Source organism: Protopterus annectens, chromosome 9.part0, assembly GCF_019279795.1.
Source record: "Protopterus annectens isolate FY-2018-M chromosome 9.part0, PAN1.0, whole genome shotgun sequence".
NCBI classification, from domain to species: domain Eukaryota; kingdom Metazoa; phylum Chordata; order Ceratodontiformes; family Protopteridae; genus Protopterus; species Protopterus annectens.
In genome coordinates, this window is record NC_056743.1 from 981,536,427 (window position 1) to 981,555,981 (window position 19,555).

At 40.4% G+C, this 19,555-nt stretch overlaps 1 protein-coding gene across 1 annotated transcript in view; it reads left to right on the forward strand.

The window, feature by feature from the left end:
• The window catches only part of SMARCC2 (SWI/SNF related, matrix associated, actin dependent regulator of chromatin subfamily c member 2), a 2,789,858-nt gene that overhangs the window by 2,122,887 nt on the left and 647,416 nt on the right, over positions 1–19,555 (forward strand). The window contains exons 22-23 of the mRNA XM_044083737.1: positions 5,818–5,910; positions 6,468–6,529. Coding sequence (XP_043939672.1) covers positions 5,818–5,910; positions 6,468–6,529 — 155 coding nt within the window. The remainder of the gene's footprint in view (positions 1–5,817; positions 5,911–6,467; positions 6,530–19,555) is intronic.

Here is a 19,555-nt window from a genome sequence, read left to right on the forward strand (position 1 = left end):
CCACTCATTGTTCAGGAAATGTTTACATTTTTCTGTTGCTTCCGTGCATTTTCTGTTTTGTGCTTTGCCTTTGTTCTGATTTTAGAGTTCACCATAAACTTTCAGAAGTTTTGTCTCACTCCTCAGGATCACATTTTCCTAGGATGCAGGATACAAACAGATAAAATGTTAGCCTCTCTTCCCACAGAGAAGGTCTTGTTCCTGACTTTCTATTTTCAGAGTATTCTTCCTCTTCAGTCATTGACAGCCAGGGACTTCCTCCGTCTCTTTGGGTACATGGCATCCACTGTCCCCATGATAGCCCTAGCAAGACTACACACGAGGACGTTGCAATGGTATCTAAGAACTGTGTGGATGCAACACTCACATCCTTTAGAGTTCCTGATCCCATTCCGTCCATGCCTAAAAAGGGAACTAGACTGGTGGATACTACATGTAAACAGAAACCCTGGTCTACTTCTGCAACCTCCCCTTCCTTCCCTAGAGTTATTCACAGATGCTTCAGACACAGGTTTGGGTGCAACTGTTCAAGCCTGGAGGGTCAGAGATGTTTGGTCTCACAAACAGGCACAGAAACATATCAGTGTAAAGGAGATGAAGGCACTAGTTTATGCCCTGTAAATCTTCAAAAGCAACCTAGTTCTGGGAATACTGAGGTGGTTCACAGACAACACCACAGCTCTTTGGTGCATCAACAAGCAGGGGGGGGGGCAAAGTCTTACATTCTATGCAGAGTAGTCCTACTCACCTTGGAATTAGTCTTACAAAGCTAAATCACCCTTCAGGTGGTTTATCTCCCCTCAGCCCAGAATACAGTGGCAGACTCTTTAAGCAGGTCCATGACCCAATCTTATGAATGGATGCTGCACAGAGATGTGTTTCTGGATCTAATCCATCATTGGGGTATGACTCAGGTAGATCTCTTTGCCTCCCTCATGAACAGACAGCTTCCAAAATTTTGTGCCAGGGTCCCACATCCCCTGGTGTGGAAGGTGGACACTGTCTTTCTCTTGGAAGGGGATGTTTCTGTATGCTTTCCCCCCTTGCCTCTTCTACAAAAGGTCCTACTGAAGATGCAGCAGGATCAGCCAAAAATCTTGTTGATGACTCTGTTTTGGCCAGTGTGGCACTGGTTCCCCCTTCTCCTGCACCTAGCCAGGGGCAGTCATCACAAGTTACCCCACCAGATGGATCTATTCACATAGGACAAAGGGACTCTAGTAAATCCACAGCTGTCAACCCTGAACCTGACCTTGTGGATGATAGGGTTTTAATCCCGTATAGACACCTTTTTTTCAGAGGATGTGCTACAAGTTCTGCAGGAGGCCAGAAAACCTGCAACTAAGAAATCCTATATTTCCAAATGGAAAAGGTTTTCCAACTGGTGTCACAAAAAGGACCTACAGCCACTGTCAGTTGATGTTCCAGTAGTTTTGTCCTATCTGTGTGAATTGATGAGGGCTGGGTTGTCCTGCTCTTCAGTGAAAGCTCACCTTTCAGCTATCTCTGCTTGTCTGGCTATGTCTCCACCTTTGGCCTCTAGGCTAGAGGTATAATTGTTCCTTAAAGGTGTCCTTCATATTAAACCACCAAGGAAACCAGTATCTCCTCCATGGGATCTCAGTCTTGTGTTAGAGAAGCTTACTATGGGCTCTTTTGAGCCAGCAAACGTCTTCCCTGCAGCATTGCACCTGCACCTGGAAAACTGTTTTGTTAGTGTCCATTATCTCTGTTAGAAGGGTTTCAAAGTTACAGGTCCTGATGTCCAATCCCCCCTTCACTGTCATTCATAGAGATAGGGTTTCCCTGTGCACTAACTCTACCTTTATGCCCAAAGTGGTAAGTGAATTATCCCCTAATCAGTCTATTAAACCTACCTACCTTTTTTTCCTTCCCCTTGGTGTCTCAGTGAAAGAATCTTGCACACTTTGGGTTATGGATTTACAGCAGCCATGTCCTTTGTTTCCCTTCTTTAGTGCTGCCTTATAATGTGCCTACTTCCCTTTGCATTCCCTGTTTTTTAACTGTGGTTGCTAGTCTTACATTCCTTTTATAGCCACATTGATCACCACCTCTTTCTCTTGCTCTTTTCTTCATACCCTTGCAAACCTTTGCCCATAGCCCAGAGTACTACATCCCTGATCCATTCATGCAGGTTGTTTACTCCATTTTTCTACCAAATCTGCAATTCATTTTGACTCTGCTTAGTAGAAACCAATTTCCAAAAATCCCAGTTCATTTTTTGTTTTCTTACCCTTCTCCCACTCCAAACCACACAATGGCATTCACTTGTTAGTTATGGGTTTGTTGAGTTGGATAACTCTGTCCATACCTGCTTTGTTTAGAACTGCATCCAGAAATCTGCCCTTTGTGGTACGGTTTTATATTAGTTGGCTAAACATCTCATGGTCGAAGGCTCCCAGTCAACTTATACGCACTCTTTACCCTGTAGCTTTGAACATATCAGTCTGCTCCTGGCAGATTCAAATACTTCCATGTGTATAACCCTTTTTCTACTACCCTACTCTTTATTCTCTTCTTCAGTCTGTTATGATGGTCTGTTGACTTTCTGAGGGTAATACATTGTGTCAGCCCACCAGCATTTCTCCAGTTTCTGTCTCTTGACCACCAGAACACTTATCTTAAGTTCTGAACTTGCTTATTTCCTTATAAGTGGTGGTCTTTATCCTCCCTGGCTTCAGATTTGATGCTGTCTTTTTTATAGATTGCTACTCAGTCTTAATACATGAACAACTTGTAAGCATGTTCCTCCCTTCTTGTCCTTGTCCTGTGTTGTGCCCACCCTCAACCACTGCTTAACTGTTTGTAGCCAGTCTATTTAAAGCTCCTTAGACTTTTTTGTTACATAATAATCAGTTTTACCTTCTTTTGATGTTCAGCTAGAGCGTCTTCTGCGTGGAGACATGCATGAATGGGCATACCTTCGTTGAAGGTTGTGCGTCAGGGCTGGTAACTCGGTATGTAAAAATCAACTACCAGTCATTAGCGGACTGGAGTTCCGCTGTGGCGATCCCTAACCGGGAAAAGCCGAAAGACACAACAACCTTTTGATGTTCATCATAAGAATTACTGATTCTGTATAATTCATTGTATTTGTGAGTTAATCACAGGTAGATGCTTGTCTTTCCTGCTTAAATTAGAGTTGTCAGACATCCCCAGAGTATGGTTGGTGTCTTCACATCAAGAGATTTAATATGATGCTTGATTGAAAATTGAGAGCAGCCTACATTGTCTTCATTTCATTTTTGCTGTGGACATCTTTGGTCCTAAGTCTGTTTACCTCTTCCAGGTGCTTGCAAGAGAGTAAAAGGTATCCATTTTGGAAAATTTGTCTTTCTTGTTACTGGTCTAATCGTATTGACTGGGCAGACCTCTCAACTGTCCCTGTTTTGAAGGAACATTCCTATTTTTCAAGCCTGATTTATCCCTGTATGTGATGTACTTCTTTTGGGGAGTATGTCCCTGTTTTCAGGCTTGATTTACCCCTTCACACAGTTTTCTGAATCCCCCTCATCACACAGGAGTTTTGAGGCTGTCTAATATGCAGAAAACTACATTACATGACTAAAAATACCATTGGCACCAATAATTTAAAGAAAGATGACACTCATCATACATATCCCTCTTTCAGAAGCAAAACTAAATTATCTTGTGTGGTAGAATTTTGCATTACTGTTCATTAAAAGTCTACAGATTTTACAGTCTCTCTGATAATGTGCTTATTATTTTTGTCACTTTGTTTTTTCCAACCTCTCCTTTTGAGTAGTTTCCCACAGTCTCACTGGGAGGAGAAAGAATTATATACTATTTGGTATTCAGCTTTTATACTAATTAGATGTCTGGGTTTTTGGCTAGATGTACCTACTTTTCAAAGGACTTTGTTCTTATTTTCGATGTCTGCTGGTTGAGAAGTGTGTGGCTGGAGGTGTACCTCTTCAGTCCATCTCTGAGCACTACTCTTCCTTCTTGGTTAAGATGGAATGCTTCTGTGGCATAACCATTCTCCAGCTAGTCCCAAGCCCTCTTCCCTCTTCTCTGCTGTATTCAGTCATTTTACTTTCTAAATCTCTCTCTCATCATACTGTCTGTTGGCAGAGGTAACAGTTTTGGAAGTGCTACCTCCAATCTGTATCCTGTCATATCTGTTCCACCCAGTGGTCCTGTCTGCCTATTTCCTCAGCTGTCTCATTTGATAGTATATTGATGCTTACATGCACCGTAGCATCCACATGCCCCCCCAGTGACCCGCGTTTTATTAATTCAAACCATCATATCCAGTTTCACTGGAAGCTGTGTGAAGAGATAAATCATGTCTTTGCCCCCTTGATGATATTGTACTTGCTGTCATCTACTTCATTTCCTGATGTATAGCAGTACCCTTCCCATCAGCAACTTTTCCTTTTCAGTGTTTGATTTTTTTTCCATTCCTCCTGTAGTCCTTCTATAAGCTCTGTCCATTTTGTTGTCCCTTTCTCCATTTGTACTTTCCACCTGGCAAAGTATTTCTCTCCCTCTCTCTCTTTGTCCCCTTCCCTCCTGTTTTTCTGTGTTGTTGGCTTCTTCAATACCAGCTGCAACTCTTGATTCTCATCGTCCGCTGTCACTGCTGTCTGCACCTGTCCTTCCAGATTGACTTTTCTCCTTGTCCTCTTTTGTTGCTGTGTAATCCTGCTTCTTCCATTTACCTTATTTTCTGCTACTCACTTATATCTACTTCTCTGGCAGACTTACCACACCCACTTTTCCTCTTCCTTTCTTCCCTGTACGTTTTTTGTGCCATGTCCTGTTTGATGACCTCTGATTGCCACTTTCTTTCTAATCTCAGTCTACCTTTCTTGTGTAACTAGCCACGTTAGTGCCATCTTTAGTTCCCATAAACTTCTCTGAAGGTGCTCCTTTTTTCTACATCCCATCCCACATCCTGGACTAGCACAAAACTAACCGAGCCAAACAGCGCTTGTCTGTTTATTTCTTTCACAGCCGTGAAGTCATTATTTTCCTCATTTTGTGAGACAGGATTTTTTTCTGTCAGTCCTGAAGTAGAAAATCCACCTCTTTGCTTCACCTTTAAATCAATGTTGTGGAAAGTGCATTATCTATGTTACGTTGTATAGTTCAGTGGTGTGGAAGAGACTGTCTTTGGCACTTGTGCAGCACCTGCAACATTCATACCACTCAACTGTCCACATTTTCGCAGAATTCCAGATTTTTACCTTATATTTTTGGTCTGTTCCTCATACAATTTTGTTTTTCCTGGCCAGGCTTTGACAAATTAGTAAGGACTTGATGTAAGAAAATTTTGACAGACATTTACGTTTCAGACTTCATACTCTTGTGAAAAATTATACTAATACAAAACCTGTTATTCTATCAACTTTCTACATTTGTAAGAGCAATATTTAAAAATTGTTCATATTTTTGAGCCTTTGACCCCCAGTATTTATGGCTTTGTCCAGATTTCTTTCTCTAAAAGGTTGAGAGGTATGGCAGCGGCACCTTTACCTGTTGCATTGAGATTAATTTCATCTCTGTTGTACATTGTAGCTGTACTACTTAAGGTTATTTATTTTTGGTATACGAACATGGCAGTAACATAATTTGCCATGTCTAATCAAAAATTGCAGGCTTAAGATGTGGGGAAAGTGTCAATATTTAATGTTAATTATTAGCACTGGGAATAAAATTGGATAATTAAAGAAAAGTGAGTATAGTAAACTTCTCTTAGATTAGATAATTTTACAGTGTTTTAGTTCTGGATGTATTTTTTATTTACAGATGTTGTAATCTGTTTTATAGGAGAATCTGGCATCAGTGCAAGCCCCAAACAGCATGGAATGCAACCTTTGGATGGAGGGGGTCTTTCCTGGAGAGATTCACGCCAACCAGCAGGTAAAGTTTGCTGCTTTTAGAAATGCTTCATAATAGTGATAGTGGCGAAACTGGCAAGATGGTGTTATATTGCCAATCTGTATGATGAAATGGGCTGCTTTTTCATCCTAAACAACATTTAAATGTTGTTTTTGTAACAGTAGAGTATTGCCATCTTTCCATTTGCTGAATTTAGTGATGCTGCATAGAATTATAGCATCTATGTGTAATATTGACAGTAAGTCTGTCGGTGGCACTAAGATGAAGAGGATGAGATGCTACAGATGATGTTGATTTTTGAGAAAGATGTATGCTACTAATAACACTGACATTTCTATGAGGTGGACATATGTGTCAAACTTGGTTCTTTGAAATTAACATTGTGTTTGCCATTGAAGAGAAGAAAGAGTGTTAGCTTTTGTTTAATAAAACCAAAATTCCTGTTCTTTTTTTCTTTTCCCTAAATAGCAAACATATTTTTCTATTCTGTATCCCTTCATTTATATTTCCGTTTTACTTTGGAGTTAATGCAACCTTAAATCATGCAAATTATTTGGTTGCTTTTGTTCCTTATACAGATGAAAGCAGTGATGACAGCAGGTCAGACATGCAGCAGGCTGAAGAAAAAAAGGATCCAAAGGTAGGTGTAGACAGTATTCAATATGTGTTTTTTCAACACCATTGTTTGCTAACTGCCAGCTTGTCAGCCTTGTAATAAGTGCCTATTTCTTTTGATATAGGAACAATAATCGTTATGTTAAGTTAGGGATGTGTTGCTGACTCTTGTCACTGACTCACATGTCAGCTGTGGAGACTTTAGCAGGGAATCTGGATAAATGCAGCTAGAGTGTACCTGGTGTCCACTGGGTGTTGCAGCAATATTGCTTCTTTTCATGATTTAAATGCTGACATAACACTTTATGTACAATGTACAGTGTGTTATGCCTGGACTAAGGATATGAGCTTATCTGTCTGAAATTTCATTTCTCAACTTTTAGAAGCTGGTCCTTAGAGTAAAATGATGTTGTAGAATGAACAGTGAGGGTAACTGTAATAGTAAATCATAACATTTGGGTTATTTCCTACCTGTCTTGTCTTCATCCTTGTCAGAATTTAATCAGTAGTATTTTATTTCCTGTGGAGGTTTTAGCTGGTGCAATAACAACCTTCCATAGAAATTTAGATGTACAAGGCATTCCTAATAGATGGCATCATGAGGAATAGGTTCTTCATCTTTAACTTCAAATGCATCAAATACCACATCAGCACTGGAGTAATTTCAGATGCCTAGTGGTTTGTGCTGATTTACTCTTTAAACAAAGAAAGTGGACAAAAGTGCCAAAAGCAAACTGATAACCAAAAGTAAGGTACTGGAAGGTTCCAGTGCCTTACGTTTGGTTATCTGATTTACAATTTATTGTTTGTTTTTCCAGATGTCTGTAATTTAATTATAAATATGAATTTAAGGCTGTGATAGATTGTTGCCATTTGTTTCATTCCAGGTTTGCATATATGGCTGTTTTTATTCTTTAGCTTCTTTTTCTTCAAGACAGATAGGGAGTATACAGCTTTTAACCTAGCAAAGCTGAATTCTAAAAAAGAGACAGTCAAAGAACTGAAGAAAAGAAAAACAGTATTTAAACTGGCAGAGGTGAATTGTCAAAAGAGATTGAAAAAGGATTGAAAAGAAAATGTTTTTCTGAGGAAGTTACTATTTTTTAGTCAGCTGTTATATGCACAAGCGCACATTTATTTTTAAATACTAAAGTTCTCCTCACCAGCAGTTTTTGCTGCCAAACAATAGTATCCTTATCATTTTTATCAGTACCTTTGTTGATGCCGACTGATAACTTGCCAGATCTAAGTCTGAGTTGGATGACCTTGTATTTTGTTAGTTATTTGTCACTGAAGGCCCCCCTTTTCATCATCTAACCTGGTCTGTGAATTGTTTCATCTTTCCTTTGACTATAAATCATTTGCCAGGGAGTGTTTTAATATTGTTGAAACATCTGGATAAAAACAGCAGGGAACTAAGTCAGTATCTTCATTGGGCCAGCGCTAGTCATCTCTGGATAGAATAGTGAGATATGAGTCTTCAATGGGATCTGTGAAAGTTCAGTGGAGGATAAGGAAAAGAACAAGTTCTCCTGATGGATCTACTGTTGGGAGATTTTGATAGGAAGAAGATTCATAATCCTTCCTCTCAAGATGTTCATCGTGTTTCACTGTTGCAGTCATTACTCTTGGGGTTATCCTGCTGGCAGGCTGCCCTCAGTCGGCCAGAATTCCAAAGTCTAGGTCTGGCGTCGGTTGCTGTCACCTCTTCCCTGATGTCAGTGCGCCAGGGGTATAAAAGATGCAGCCAACGTCATTTTCTTCAGTCTTTCTTGCCGCTTGGTGCCCGAAGCAAAAGCAGTTCGCAAGTGCCAGTTGGCCAACCAATGCACTATTAAGCGTCAGTTTGATTTTGCATTTCATTACTTTGGTTGAAGATTTAATTATATAATGCCGTCGGAACAGCCGACAACTGCAGGTTACAAAAAATGCAAGGACAAGGAAAAGGATAGGCATCCGAGGTCCAAAACCGACGACGAGGCCTCTGCTAGGCCAGTCGCCGGTTCGCTGGTTCTCAGTGAGGTGCTTTCGCAGCCCCTGGCGCCCGCTACCTCAGAGCCACAGGCCGCTTCTGACTCCCACGTGGAGCCGACTGGGCCTCTGGATACTCAAGGTATTGGACACTTGGAAATCATTCCCTCAGATGGGTCCGGAGCTGCTGAGCAGGCATCGGCTTCTGAGGGTGTCTTCAGACCTACACAACTATATATAAAGCCATCTCCAGCTTCAAAGACAAAGACTAAAGCAGCTCTAAAGACAAAGAAACAAGTACAGCATTCTCCTACTCAAACTTCCATGCCTAAAAAACATATGCTCAAAATGGCTGAAGACCTAATTACTTTGATCAGGGGCTCCCATCCCCCTCCTGATAAGAGGCCTAGGCAAGAGACAGAGTATGAGTCTTCTGATCAGGTTTCTATTTCCTCTGATTCTTCTTCTGAACAGGATTACTCCATGCTTCCCTATGAGGACTCTGATGCTGAAGAATCCATTCCTTCAGCCTCTCCTCCTGAGGATTATTTTTTTGGGGAAACCCTGCATACCATGAGGGAGCATTTCCACTGGGAGAGCCAAGATTATCCTGAATCTAAGAAAAGGCTCAGAGACTTTCTGCTACTTCCTCAGCACAGACCCCTAGCTGTTCCACCTGTTCTAGACATTGTAGATGATGTATTTTCAGAGTCCGGCCTATCCCCTGACTCTTTACCCCCTGCACCTGCTAAGCCAGACAGATTATACAGGGTTCCGGATTCTCATAAATTCCTATATAAAAATCCCGCTGCTGACCCAGAAACTATATCTCAGGGTCCCAAAGGGGTTAAAACTTCCACTGCAAAAAACCCTGTCCCCTCTGATAGGGACTCTAGGGCTCTAGACACATGGGGGAAAAAGTCTACACTTCTGCTACCTTGGCTGTAAGGGCTTTAAATTGTCAGTTTCATATGCTTAAATATCAGCAATATTTAATATCATTGCTTAAATAGAAAATGTTGACAAATACTGAATGTTCAGAGAACAAAGAAATGCAGGATTTATTGCATGCAGCAGAAGAAGTGGGAAAGTATACTTTGCAATGTGGTTATGACTTACTGGAGGCCTCTTGCAGGGCCGCTGTTACAAGTTCGGTTATTAAAAGGCATCTTGGTTAAAGGAACAGAATCTGCCTGATCATGTTAAAGCAAAATTATTAGATGCCCCATTACAGCATGATACTTTGTTTGGTGCTAAAGCAGAAGAGGTGTTGAAGAAAATGGAGGATAAAGCGAAATCCATGCAGACAGTCAAGGATTTCTTACAGGTACAGCCACCCAGGTTTAGCAGAAACTGGCCTTCTAAAAATTGGTCCTTTCCAGTGTCAGACAGACCACAAAGAGGCAGATATAGGCATCCCAGAGGCAGATCTCAGCCCCAAGGCTCATACAGGCCTAAACAATGGGGTGCTCCTACCTCCAAAAGCAGAGAAGACAAATCACAACCTTACAGGAAACAGTCACAATGACTTTCCTCTGCCAGATCCAAGCACTTTCCTTTTGGCAGCCCCCTTAGGGGGAAAACTAGCACTTTTTTCTTCAAATTGGCAAATGGTTACCCAAGATAAATGGGTCTTGAACATAGTGTCCCAAGGCTACAGGTTCCATTTTCACACCCTACCAAGGTCAAAAGGTATGCCGGACCTGCCACACAATCAATGGGCAGAGACTCAAAAACAAATTACAGCCCTCATGGACATGAGGGCCATTCAGCAAGTACCACAACAAGAGCAGGGGCAAGGATTTTACTCCAGACTTTTCCTAGTACCCAGAAAGGACAGAACCTGGAGACCAATACTGGACCTGTCTATACTAAATACGTTTCTGGAAGTTCCAAAATTCAAGATGTTGACTCTACAGCAGCTACTGCCCATGCTGGGCAAGAAGGCTTGGCTCGTAACTTTGGACCTAAAAGAGGCATACCTGCATGTCCCAATCAGACAATCTTGCAGAAGATACCTCAGATTCATAGCTGGCTCAATGCACTACCAATTCTCTGCACTGCCCTTTGGCTTATCTACTGCGCCCAGGGTCTTCACAAAATGCCTGGCACCAGTAATTGCATTCTGCAGACAAAGAGGAATTCAAATATACCCCTACTTGGATGACTGCCTTATTCAAGCAGAGAACAAAGACATTCTTCTAAAGCATCTGGCGTTTGTAAAAAGATTGCTAATTTGCCTAGGGTACACAGTAAACAAAAAGAAATCAAAACTAGTACCCTCTCAAGAGATAATATTCCTGGGTGCAAGCTTAAATACAACTGCCCAGATGGCTTATCTCACGCCAGACAAACAAAAGCAACTGACTTATTACTTCAAAAGATTGGCAACAAAAACCCAGTTATCTGCAAGGAAAATCCTGCAGGCCTTGGCTTTCATGGCATCATGCATTCTACTAATTCCATATGCCAGACTGCATATGAGGAAACTTCAGTGGTGTCTAAAATGTGTTTGGACTCAGCATTGCCACAGCCTGGAGACAGTAATTACCCTCATTCCCTGCCTGCAACAGGAGTTTCGATGGTGGGCAGAGGCCTGTCAACACAACAAGGGTCTGCCATTCACTTTACCCACAGCCAGGCAGACACTGACAACGGATGCATCATATTATGCCTGGGGGGCCCATATGGCAGGAAAATGTATTCAGGGCACATGGCCTGCAAGCCAGATTCATCTTCACATCAATCAAAAAGCGATGCTAGCTGTTCAGAATGCCCTGACTGCTTTCAAGGATTTACTTCATCCAGGACAGCTACGGATAAAGACAGACAATACTATGGTCATGTGGTACATAAACAAGCAGGGAGATACACATTCCTACCCCCTCTGCAGACAAGCAATGACCTTATGGGACACAGCATTGACTTATCATTTTCACCTGCAAGCACAATTCCTGCCAGAAAAGACAAATACTTTGGCAGATGAACTAAGCAGAAACCTCATGGATCCCCACGAGTGGAAACTGGATCCACAAGTCTTCGGCATGATAACAAGGAAATGGGGATGCCCAGACATAGATCTATTTGCCTCCCCTTACAACTGCCAATTACAGAGATTTTGCACAAGGATTTATCACAAACAAGCATGGAGAGTGAACGCCCAATCCTTCAGCTGGAAAAATCTTAACAGTATAAGCCTTTCCTCCACTGCCTCTCCTTCCCAGGGTACTCCTAAAGGTCAGACAAGAGAAGCCAAAAATGATTCTGATTGCACCAGACTGGCCACGCCAGCACTGGTACCCAATCCTAAAGAGCCTGTCTCAAGGTCCAGCATGGATATTGCCTCAAACTTCTAATTTTCTGACCCAGCAAAACAATCAGATCCTGCACAGCCAACTCTGGTCCTTAAATCTGGCAGCATGGCGGATAATGTAGCCATTCAGAAGACTCCACTTTCAAAAGCTGTTATGGATGTTATCTTGGAGGCCAGGAGACCCAGTACCAGAAAATCTTATGCAGAAAAATGGAAGAGATTCTGTGCTTGGAACCAGAAACAAGGCATTGACACATATGTACCAAGTATCCCTCAGATTTTACTATACCTAACTGAGATGCTGGACAAAGGCCTTTCTTTTTCATCAGTTAAGATTCATGCCTCTGCCATTTCAGCCCATTACAATACGGAAATACCTATCTTTTCTCATTCTTTAATAAGGCAGTACCTAAGAGGTGCCAAAAACATAAGGCCTCCAAGGAGAGCACCAATTCCGGCATGGGACCTCAATTATGTCTTGGAAAAACTCACACTGCCTCCTTTTGAGCCAGCCTCAACAGCAGATATAAAATTCTTATCCTGGAAAACAGCTCTGCTCCTAGCAATAATCTCTGCAAGATGAGTCTCTGAGTTACAAGCACTCATGGCTGTGGAACCTTTTATCATTTTTCACCCAGACAGGGTTTCTCTGAGGACAAACCCAACATTTATGCCCAAGTCCAGTGTGGCCCTCAACCAAACCATTCACTTGCCTACCTTTTATCCAAATCCACAGAACAAGGGTGAGAAAATTCTGCATTCTTTGGACATACACAGGCAGCTACGCTTCTACTTGGACAGAACTAAAGCTTTCAGAAAGACTGAGCAACTTTTAGTGTCATATGCTGCAGGATCACAAGGAAAGGCTATCTCAAAACAGACTGTTTATAAATGGATAGGCCATTGCATCTGTTTCTGCTATTCTCAGCATGGCAAATCAGTCCCTAAGGGCATTAGGCCTCATTCTACCAGAGCAGCAGCCACTTCAGCAGCCTTCCTCAGAGGAGTACCAACCAAAGACATCTTAGAGGCTGCAACTTGGAGTTCAGTGCACACCTTTACAAAGCACTACCACTTACCTCTTTACTCTAAATCCAGAGCAGGCTTTGCCACTGCAGTTCTGCAGGGCCTCATAGCCTCTCCTAATCTTATTTAGCCCAGCCACCCATCCTCAGCTTTGGGATTCAACCCAAGAGTAATGACTGCAACAATGAAACACGATGAATGCTGAATGATTGCTGAATGGTTGAAAAGTGTATTTCCTGCATGCAGAAAAAACAAGATTTTAGAAGTTTTTTTATCTGGTTCAATGTATGTTTATCTGAACAATTTAATTATCCAAACGACCCCATGTCCCAATTAGTTTAGATCAGGGGTGTCTAACCTTTTGGTTTGCTGGAGCCGCATTGAGTGAACAGAAATGGTCCTGGGGCCGCATATAAAATATATCATATAGTTAACTCTTTTATTGCTCCGGAAGACCACAGTCGATCTCCTGGCTGTACTGTAGATGCATTTGAACAATGAATAAATGTAATAAATGCCTAATATTTCCCTTAAAATTCTAATTCTCATTCTAATTCTCTAATCTAACAGTTAACTCTAACATCTTAGTTAATATATCTATATCTAAATATATATACATATATATATATATATATATATATATATATATATATTACAAATAAACAGATATTCACTACAGCACTAGCATTTCTCACTGGGAAAACCATTCTAGCAGTCCAACTACGTAAAATGTCAACATCAGCAGTCCAATACTATAATCCACAAAAATAAGCCAACAAATTTGCAGTAAAGTAAAGAATTCACATTACTGACTTAATAAAACAATTCTGAATAAGCTACAAGTGAGTCTCACCCAAACAAATAACTGGTGCCAGAAACATGGCCTCAAGTTAAATACCAAAAAATGCATCATTATCCCCTTTGAAGAGAGTAATGTCCCCACAAATTATCACATTAATAACAATGTTGTAAGCATGCAATAAGTTGTATGGTACTTGGGCTCCCAGGATGATAGAAACCTGACTTTTGACCACCACGTTGTCTCCGTTGTAAGGAAAGATTTTTACATGGCCCAATTCATTAGTAAGGGTCTCTCATCCAGGGACAAAGAGGTCATAACATCCTTGTATTCTTCCTTTACAAGAGCCATTATTGAGTGCAATGCCCCTTTTGACATGTGCCTCAGCAAAACACCCTGCCAAAAGAAAGACTACAACCATTTCTGCCAAAAAGGGTCAAAGGACTAAGTTCACTTAGTTATCTAAACAGACTAAAAAGCTTCTTGCTTTCCTCTGTCCCTCACTGGCCCCTATAATTTTCACCATTGGCTTGCTTTCCAGGCTATGAAAGATCCTGCCGTAAGAGACTTCCTCTACCTCAGAAATACTGGTTACACTTAAAATGCTCACTACAAAGACCACAGCCTTCACTGCAACATAAACAAGCCACTTTTTATGGACAGGTTCTTGACACAAAAACCTTCAACGCCTGTAAAAAGCTCCTCACATTATCAAACAATGTAGTTCAGCAACATGATGGCTGGATGGATAGCCATAAATGTAGTCCTTGGGTAAGTAGCATAGCCTTCATCAAACCAGATGGAAAATCCACATACTAACCTTTCCCAGCTGGATGGCTAAGATCTAATATTGGTTACTCAAGTCTAGTTGCCCAAGAAGAGGGGCATGTTTAACTAAGAATTCCATTTGCAAAATTGTATTCAGTATACATATTAAATCTCTCTCTCTTACACACACACACACACACACACACACACACACACACACACACACACACAAAAGCCCCTACTTGTAAAATAGGCAACCTCAGTAATCACATGACACCCACTCACTGAATGAAATTGTCTGGAAGTCAAAATATCTGAAAAAAAATCATAATAGAGATGGATTCATCCATGTAATTTCCCACCACCAAAAGGACCATCAATAAATCAACAAACAACTGCTCGGCAAAAAGTAAATCAATAAGAAAACCATAAACTATAATGCTACATACTGGTGTAAACATATAACTTGTGTCAATCCCCAGATTAATCCATACCAAAAGATTGTTTCAGAGCTTCAGCTGTGTACAAACAGCTTTCTCCTAAAAACTTAACTCATTGATATCTGCCTTGCTGTAATTATAACTGTGTAAAAAAAATGTTTTTAAGTTTATTCTGTACCGCAATGATTCTCACTGTTACGAGATGTAATCTCTGCCATATTGTATGAGTACTACATCCATAATTTGCTGTCTCTCTCTCTCTCATGTATTATATTGTTTTGTGTTATTTTTGGAGCTTTTCTCCCTGGGCCTCTGCTGAAAATGGACCTGTGCCCAGTCGGACTTTCCCAGTAAACAAATGTAAAATAAAATAAAATAAATAAAAATAAACTTCCCTCCAATCTAAAGCCATTTGACATTCAGACATTTTAATTTGTGCAGAAGTTACTCACAGACTGACAGTTTACTGAGCTGTAATGCTGACCTTCGCTTTAGAAAAAAAACAAATTCCCAGACTTTGTCAATAGCTCAAAGTGTAGAGAGGATTATTTATTTATTTTTGGAAAGCATCTTTAAAACTGTTAAATTGATTACACTCCCAGAAACACAGAAAAGTTATTGTGATTATGTAAACCACAGACTGCTGCAAAAAAATCAAAGTCACATTAGCACTCTTATGCTTATGTCCGAACATATGAGTCATACCTATCAATTCCAAAAGAAGTAAAGTAGCTTAATAAGAAGGTTATTTGCAAGGTTGCATGGCAGTTTATATTGGAAATAAGCAGAGATATTAAAAAGGCGGCTCTGTTTTTCATAATTATGCTGAAAAGTCTTCCAAGGTAAATACAACTTCTGATTTAGTATGGAACCATACCTCTCAACCTTAGAGCAAGAAATCTGGACAAAGCGAAAAATAAAAGTGGGACACAGGCCCAAAAATAGTTATGCATCACAGACACCATTGAAACAACTGTAGCTGCAAACATTATACATCACTTATAATCTTTCTATCCCTTTATTGTCAGTTAAACATTATATGGCTCATTCAGTCCTGCCTTCTTTTACATCAAAGAAAACTATGCTTTGAAATGACAAAAGCATTAAAAAATAATACATAAAACACATTGCATCAACATCCTGCAACTTCCTACCTGCAAGCAACCACAGAGCTTTCACTGAAACTAGGGCTGCTTGTTTCCCCAGAATGACAGCTCTCCCTAATTAAGTCTAATGGTATACAATCTACCAGTATCTGAACTACCTGAAATAAATTAAATTATGGCCTGTAAATTGAAAGTACACTTTGTTTAACTAAACTATATTTCTAAGCCCACTTACTACATTTTTTCAGTAACATCCCAATATCCATTTCCAGGTCAGTTTACAAGACATTGGCAGTGGTAGACTTGGCATCCTTCAGAACCCCACAGGCCCACTCTAATACATTGTCCATTAAATGTAAATATCCATCCTCTGTAAATGACAAGAAGCTATGTCTTAAAAAATCTACTTCTGGCATGCGTACCCAAGTATTATGTTTTGAAACAAAGAAACATATTCTCCACAGTCTGTAAGTCTCTGTCTTAAATAATCATCTACTGTTGCAGCACTCCCAACACATAAGCACACACATACACACTAAAATCCCAAACATTTAAAAAAATGATATTGTGCCCACTTGATCTGCCAAAGCTAAGCTTACTGTTGTCCAATCTACCACTGCTTAGAACCCACCAATGAAAAACAGTACTAGGTGCTTTTTTGTTTGTCTGAAAAAGCAGTACAACTTTATATGCTACAGTCCCATATAGTCAGTCCACTACTGACCCATTAACCCTAGGCTGCTGTCTCATTCTTACTCCCTGGAACTGCATTACCTTGGATAACTACTTTATTTTCCTAAGCAAAAGACACAAATTGGAAGATAAGGCAAAAATCCAGACATTCTTTGAAAATCCATACAGTTAAGAGGTATGAGTTCATGTTCAATACAACACTCTCCCTGTCAGGAAAGCTGCAATTTAATGAAAGTGTACTCAATGTATGATATATTTGTGAGCTAACCTGTTTGTGTTCAGTAGGTAGAATGATCATTGTTAGCCTCTTTGTGCATGCGTCTCTCTCTCTCTCTCTCATGTACACATATACATACACACACACACACACACACACACACACACACACACACACACACACACACACACACACACACACACACACACACACACATTGTTCAGTGCAAAATAATGGCGTAAACACACTGACCCTTTTTTGGCTCAAAAACAAAACTAGAAGGTGCTTTGGCCCATGGGCACACCGACATTATTGTTACAGGTCATGGGAGCGAAAAACACAAAACAAAAAAAAAGTGTTTTGGGGCATGCGTACATCGATGTTACAGTTAGAGGTTTAGGGCCGCATGGAAGAGCTCTGAGGGCCATATGCGGCCCACGGGCCGCAGGTTGGACACGTCTAGTTTAGATAATCGACTGTCTACTATACTTACTCATGTATATGGCATAGTTTAAAGCCCTCAATGCAAATGTGCCTGTAGCATATGCCCACTTCCAAAGTCTGTCCATCACCATGGACTGTCTGTTATGTTGGTGGATGGAGTGAGAAGCCTCTCAAAGTTCTCTTTTTGTAACTGGCTCCATAAAGATGGAGTCCACCTTTGAAGTGTAGGTTAGGCAATTAGATATTTTGCATTTATATATTACATATTTACCTTAGACAGAAACAGAAACCTGTATTATTGTTCATCTCTTGTTAGTGCTAGGCTCATAGTTGTTTGTGTGTGAGTAAGTGTGTGTGTGTGTGTGTGTGTGTGTATACACATATATATATATATATATATATATATATATATATATATATATATATATATATATATGTATGTATATAATATGTGTGTGTGTGTGTAACAGTCAAGATCTTTTGAGAATGTTTTTCACTAAGGATTATAGTATAATAGTGTTTTTATAGTTTGCAAAATTTCTATTTAGTTTACTGTATCTTTTTGAAAATGAATAAGCAGTCTAGTTTTGAAAAAGTGTTCCTTGTGTGTGTAGAAAACTCCTACCACAGGACTTCCATAAATGATGCGTTGCTTGTCTGAGTGTTCCCCATGTTATGGTGGACTGTGAGATCTGTAAGGGGTTTGGGTCTTATACATTTTCTGACTGAAAGAATAAGTTCATTTTAAAAGGCTTACTTCCCCCAGATCCAGAGACTACGAAGCCCAGGAAGCACTCAGACAAGCCCCCAAAACCCTGAGACTCAGATCCCAAAAATAAGCAAGCAGATCCGATGACAGCTGAAATTGCTTTCCTGGAAATCACTGCTTTTGGTAGCCATCACATCAACCAGGAGAACCCAGATCTTAAGGCTTTATCTTTTACCTCACCTTACATCATTTGCCACAAAGATAGAGTGTCTCTCAGGCCGAGCCCTTCCTTTATTCCAAAAGTAGGTAATGAATCAAATTTATTCCAAACTCTTCATTTGCCTGTTTTTTTTCTAAATTACTGAACAATAGTGAATACATGTTGCATGCCTTACATGTGCACAGACAGCTATGTTTCTACCATCGTAGATCCAAACCATTCCAAAAAGATGCTCAACTCTTCATTTCTTTTGCTTCTAACAACCTGGGGCAAAAAGTGTCCACCTGTAGATGGTTATCAGACTGTATCACTTTTATTTATCTTAATCAGAAAACATCTTTACCAAGTAATCTCCTTCAATTAATGATAATTGTGATGATGCTACCTAGTCTTCCATGCATGTCTTTGTCATTCATTACAAGTTGAATTGTCTCTCTAGAGCCTGAGCTTCTTTTAGCTTTACCATTCTAAAAGGCACCCAGGAAACATTACAGGTGGCAATAACATAGCTAGGGTTGGGTGAGAAGAGAGACTGCCCCTGTTGCAAAGTTTTGGGGGTCTCAGTTGGCCAATCCTGATCATTCTTTAAACCTAATCTACTTTTTTTTTTACTCTAAAACCTCAGCACTGTAGCAGTCCCTGCAATGTATAACCTGAAGCAACTGCTTGCTAGATTTGTAGCATGCAGTTTTCTATAGTTTTAAAGAAGATGTATGTATCTATTTATTTATTTATTGCTTTGAATCAAACCTGAGTGCTATAGCACTCTGTGCAGGCAGGGTATACACTGTACAACTGTTGCTGCATTTATAGCAAGGAGTTTGCTATAGTTTAAAAGATTTTTTAACTCACTTATATATGAGGAAGGAGGGCCAGGGCTAGGCCACAGAAATGGGCAGGTTGGGGGGGGGGGGGGTCATGCATATGACCACCTGGTTGATGTGCTAGTAAAAGTAATGGACTTTTTTTCCTGTTCACTTGAAAAGCTGAAAGCTGGGGAGGGTGGAGAACAGATCAGGTACTGTCTGCAGGAAGCATCCTACAGGATTTTTTTTTTTTTTTTTTTTTGCTCTTCACTTGAAGAGCTAATGGGTGGGGCTGTAGTTTGTGGGATTGGCACAGGGCACTGACTGAGCCAGCTACAATTCTGTAGCCTGGATTTCTGACCCATATGCCAGATCAGATGGACTGAGTGAATAGGATATGAACGTTATACACTTCCCATAATGACAGATTGTTCCATTCATGTCCATCCAGTGTGACAAACTGCCATCCATCCTCGCCCTTCTCTTGTAAGACCTGAAGGATTGTCTGTTTCTCCTATGGACAGTTGTTCCTGTTTATA